This window comes from Poecilia formosa, unplaced genomic scaffold (genome assembly GCF_000485575.1).
Source record: "Poecilia formosa unplaced genomic scaffold, Poecilia_formosa-5.1.2 Scaffold1140, whole genome shotgun sequence".
Lineage (NCBI taxonomy): Eukaryota > Metazoa > Chordata > Actinopteri > Cyprinodontiformes > Poeciliidae > Poecilia > Poecilia formosa.
Window position 1 is genome coordinate 11,129 of NW_006801079.1, and position 5,269 is coordinate 16,397.

Here is a 5,269-nt window from a genome sequence, read left to right on the forward strand (position 1 = left end):
TGAAAAGTAGCAGAGATGTAGTCAGCTGCACATTTAGTTTAGTGGTGTTCCTTTCCTCTTATTTTATGTTCAGTGGAAGTCCTTGCTGTTTGACTCTTACATGGTGGACGGATCAGTGAAAAGGCCTGAAACCCAGAAGCATTTCCTCATTTCTCTCAGAAGATCCAGCTAATGCAGGACGGAGACTGCATTAAGTTACAGGAGCTAATGGACGGCGGCTTCTGCTGTCCAGCCTCCGTTTCAGAGTTCCTGTCAGGAGATTAACGCCACGCTTCAGGAACGTTTCAGTAAACATGCTGTCAACTTCTACAGAAGAGATTAAAGTCGTCGTCATCCTGCTGCTCCGCAGGGCCAAGTCATCTGCCCGGCAGATGTAGGTCGTGTTTTTGGCAGCAGCAGCGTGAACCGGTTTGAAATCGATACAAACAGGAGGAAGTGACGGTTTCTCCAGATAAATGACCCTAAAGCACGTCAGAGTAAAAAGATTTAGTCACAATTTCACTTAAATAAGAAAATCAGATACAAAATTCTCAGAAAAAAACACCTCTACAACAGTTTGCTTTCTAATAAATTAGGTTTGACAAAAATACAAAGTTGCATATATGAGCATCAGGCCAGAGTCAGTCAGGAAACAGCTGGGAGTTTTTGTTCAGGTGTGTAAATATGCAAAGCGTCGCTGAAGAGGAATCGTTCAGCACAGTTTGCATGTCGGGAGCCTGTTTGGACCAGGAGAACTTCCTGACTGCATAAAGAAATAAACTTTAAAAGTTCTTCCGTCTGAAATGTTAAAATTATTTTTGAACAGCTGATTCCCAACCTATGTGCTTTTATTGTGATAGTACCACGACTCAAAGTGTCTCCCTCGGTTTGTATGGTTCTGTTCAGGTCCATTAGCCCTTTGACCCACAGATTGACTGTATGAGTGCTTTTATTTTGACAGGTCATTGTACTTTCAGCTCTTTGAAGGCTGGAAGTTTGTGTGTCTCTGTGGCTTGTGCTTCTCAGTGGTTCTGAGGGATTTGACTAGGACTTCAGTTTTACTAATGTGGCTCAAGCACTTACAAGGTTATAACGCCTCGTTTCGGGTCGGTTCGGTACGATATTTTATCATGGAGGGAACCTTTTGCTAGCTCACCTTTGATTCAAAATCAATGTTTGATTCCAAACAACTGGGACTTCTGATGTTGCTATTTCCATCCAGGAGTTTTTAATTTTTGGAGTTATTTAGTAAAGAATTGCAAAAAATGTTGATATTTCCCTCACCAAGTTGGATAAGCATTCCTTAAAAGTATTCATGTCGTCTGCAGATACAGCGACCGGTTAGCGGAAACAAAATAACGTTTCTTCATAAGCCCCACCCACAGCCGTCTGACCAATCACAGCCCGCCTCCCATAGCACTGTAGTGGAGGGAACGTCGTAGCTTGGCTGCGCTGTAGGTTTGCTCCGACCATTAGCGGAGTCCAAATGTTTTCTTTCATGGAAGATGGGGCCGGTTGAATCTCTCTCTTTTGTTTTCATCGTTTTCTCTTTGTTTTGGTGCTTTATGCGTATGTTCCAGTACCGTCTCCATAGCGACGTCCGAACGTTACAACATGGAGGTGGACAGACGTCGGATTTATTTTAATTTTTTAAAGCCGATTCTGAATCGCAGCAAATGAGAATCAGGACTTTTATGAGAATTGATTTTTTTTCATCGGTGCTGTTCTGTCTGTTTCTATTGTAAGGGAAACCCAAACAACTGACCGGTACCGCACCGTTCCTGGACCTGCTTCAGGTGTAGGTCTAGAGGACAACGGTCCGGTCCGGTCCGGTTAGGGAAGAGCTGCTGATGTCACACAACACAGCCCTTTGATTGGGCGACAGAAAAACATCACTGTTTGCGATACTCAGAGAGACACACATCAGGTTGGGTGTTTGGGTCTAACCCCGCCGGCCCAGTGGCGGTGAATACACCGGGCATAAAATACAGAACCGAACCAAGCTGACCCGTATCGTACCGCTCAGTGGAATCAAGACATAAGAATAACTTCTGCAAGGACCTTGAGGACCTAAAGGTCTCTGTGGAAAAGCTTCACAACCAGGCTGGCATTGACAGATGGAAGATGTTTGGTGGGCTGGCGTTCAGCTCCAGCCAAAGTCTTGGCCGGTCATTTGGTAGAACTTGAGGTTAAAGGGTCTGTAGAAGTCTCTGAGCCTGAGCAGAACCTCAGTCGGTATCTGAGGATGCGGTCTGCCCTTCGACTTCCCCAGGCAACGCGGCCGGCTGCTGCCCTCAGGCTTCTTCAGGCAGGGGAAACCTTTGGTCTGGTTGAAGTAGAAGTGTTTGTCCGTCACCACGCGTTTGAGGCCCAGAAAGTCCTGGACTCTGCCCATCTCCCCCGCTGGGTCCGTCACCAGCCGCTCCCCGCTTACAAACAGGAAGCGCGACAGAGGAAAGTAGCGCAGCCAGTTCTCCAGGTGCTTGGCGTAGATGCCGATGCGTACGGCGCTCCAGGAAGTGTCGATGAGCGTCGCGCTGTCGTTGCGGAAGGCGAGGTTCTGGAACGATGGAAGCCCAGGAGATTTGGACAGTGTCTGGGTGTAATCAGAGATGGCTCGGGTCACTGGGTCTCGCACCACCACGATGAGTTTGGTATGGCGGCTCAAGGCGTGGACGCGCCGCGGAGCTTCTTTGGTGATGAAGTAACTTGGAGTCTTTTCCATGGTGATCTGACCCTCCAGAGTCCGAGGCATTAAACTCCTGTATAAAAAACAACAAAAAACCCAGAAAGGAATTAGGATATTTAACCATTCATACGTAAAGAAAAATACTTTTCCCTTATTATCAATTCCTTCTAATGAATATTTTAAAAGCCTGAGTTTAATTCAGTGAGCTAGGGAGGAAAACAAAGATATTAAAAGACATCATAACCTCTTTATTCCACCGTCTGGAGTCTGGGTTGATTTTGCTTCGTCATGCTAGCTCCATTTCGCTAACAAAGCTACAGAACAGAAACTGTTAGCCCAGGAGCATGCTAATCCAGTTTTACTTCAGTCCTATAAAAACTGAACCACCTCTAAAAGCTACGCAGACAAAGAAAGGATGAAGAAACGATCAGAAAGAGCGGCGGTGCTGATGGCTGACAACTGTAATGTGTTGTCATTTTGGAGCTAGCTAGAATTAAAGTGGACCGGAGTCGGATTAAAGCGAATTAAGCAGAGCTGGTGTGAACGCAGCCTTGGCCTGGTTGTTTCCATTTTCTTGCTCTACAGATTATCATCGTCAGTCTGAAGGTTCTGGTTCTACTGGTAGCTTTAGGGAACTGGATCACTCTTCTATCTCCTGGCCCTGCTCTCTGATGAAGAACCAGGTTAATGATCTGTAAACCTTCTGAAACACCAGAGCAGGCTGTAGAGAAATGGAAGGAAATTACAGGGGAAGGAAAACCTGTTTGTCTTGTGTCATTTACTATATTCAAGAGCAAGCGTACTGCAAAAATAGAATGTACTAACCTCTGTCTTTTTCTACGAAGAGCAAAAAATACAGCTCCTTTCACCAAGTCGAGACAAGATTTAAATAATGGAGTTAGTTCATGTGTAAGCAGTGAAGAATGCCAGAGCTGCAGCTTTGAAGGAACCCTGGGCTGATTTCCATGCTTCCTCTCCGTCCTCAGCAGGCATGTGGTGGCGGTCGGGTCGGAGGCTTCGTGGTTGGTCTGTCAGTGAAGGTCTTATGAAGCTCTGTCGCTCTGATCCAACTTTACACACTTGGTTCCAAGTCCAGCATGTCCTCTGGCGCGCGGCGCCGAGCGCACCGCCTCGGCTCTTCACCAGAAATGTCTGAGCTGCATTAGCGGCTGGAGCGAAGCTAACCGGAGGAGAACACAATCCCAAACACAGAGGGGTTTCGGAAAGTGGTGGTGTTTCTATGCTTGGTTCTCTTTAGGGAGCCTTTAAAATGTCAGTTTGGAGCCAAAGTTTATACCTCAACCTGCCTGCTGGAACCTGAATGGGATCTGGTGCATCAGCGGATTATTCCTGGTGACTGACTGAGTCCTACGGAAGAAACAAGCTTCATGTCTTATTTATGACCCAAGAGCTGCTTTTAAAAGTAAATTCCAGCTTTGGATAAAAGCTTGTAGAGTTTCATGGTGAAAGGTTTTTCTGCAGTGATGCACCTAAAGCCTCAGATCTGGCACTATCTGTGTTTTCTACATTCTTCTAAAGTCTATCAGTGAACATGCCAAAGCATTAAGTGCTTCCAGTAAAGAAAACAGGGAAAGTTTTGTTCTTTAATGAAAATATCCAGAATTCAGTTGGAGGCTGTAATATGTGTGTCTCTCCTTTCAGCTGCAGAAAGGCCGACATTTTGTTTCATTTAAGGAATACAAGAAAAACTGGAAGAAAAATGGAACAATGTGTTAAAGACTGCGTTCTTGTGTCTCCTGTGGCTGCAGGGAGACGGTCGAGTGTTTGCAGCAGAAAATCAGTTTAATTCCAAGCTGTTGTCCCTGCTGCAGGCGCAGAGGGCTTCCATCGACGCTGTGTTCACATGTTGGACTGCAGCAGGTCTGTGCTGCAGTCCAACATGCTGGTTCTGTGGTTCAGAACCAGCAGAGACACGGCGGATAGAGGCAGAGGCCTGCTGCTGATGCTAATGCTAATGCTGCGCTATGGAGGGGGAGGAGGGACTTTAATCTCAGCAGCCTAATTCTGTGTCAATCTATGTCAAAATCCAAGTAATATTCATAGACGTATTTCAGTTCCGTTGTTAGTATATAGAAATAATCGCATAAATAATCGTTTTCCTTGTCACAAAATGTGTAACTTACCCACACTGAAAGCCTTTCATGTATTTGGTAGGTTTGGGTTTTCAGACTAGATTTTTCTGATGCTGCATAAATAATTTCAACAATCTTGATTCTGACAAAAATAAGTCAGAATTCGTCTTTGTCAGTGGCACTAATTCTCTTCCGTACTTCTCTGAAGTAGCCTGACGTTTCTTAATCTCTCAACTGGGAAACTGGGATTAGGGTCAGTTTGGGGCCCATTGAGGCCAGTTTGGGGCCCATTTGGGGGGCCAATTTGGGGGCCAGTTTGGGGCCCATTGAGGCCAGTTTGGGGCCCATTTGGGGGGCCAATTTGGGGGCCAGTTTGGGGCCCATTGAGGCCAGTTTGGGGCCCATTGAGGCCAGTTTGGGGCCCATTGGGGGGCCAATTTGGGGTCCATTGAGGCCAGTTTGGGGCCCATTGAGGCCAGTTTGGGGCCCATTGGGGGGCCAATTTGGG

At 46.3% G+C, this 5,269-nt stretch overlaps 1 protein-coding gene across 2 annotated transcripts in view; it reads right to left on the minus strand.

Annotated features, from left to right (window-relative positions):
• Positions 1–213: 213 nt before the first annotated feature.
• Positions 214–5,269, minus strand: part of LOC103132581 (heparan sulfate glucosamine 3-O-sulfotransferase 6-like) — a 12,633-nt gene continuing 7,577 nt past the window's right edge. Inside the window, exons 2-4 of one of the 2 annotated variants that reach the window (XR_001660999.1) lie at positions 1,318–2,741; positions 1,264–1,281; positions 214–461 (exon numbers count right to left, since the gene is read on the minus strand). Coding sequence is in view for 1 of the 2 variants with exons in the window: in XM_007544396.2 (XP_007544458.1) it covers positions 2,123–2,741 (619 nt within the window). In the remaining variant the exon portion in view is untranslated. Of the gene's footprint in view, positions 2,742–5,269 lie in introns of both variants that reach the window. The other variant, XM_007544396.2, reaches the window with a different exon arrangement.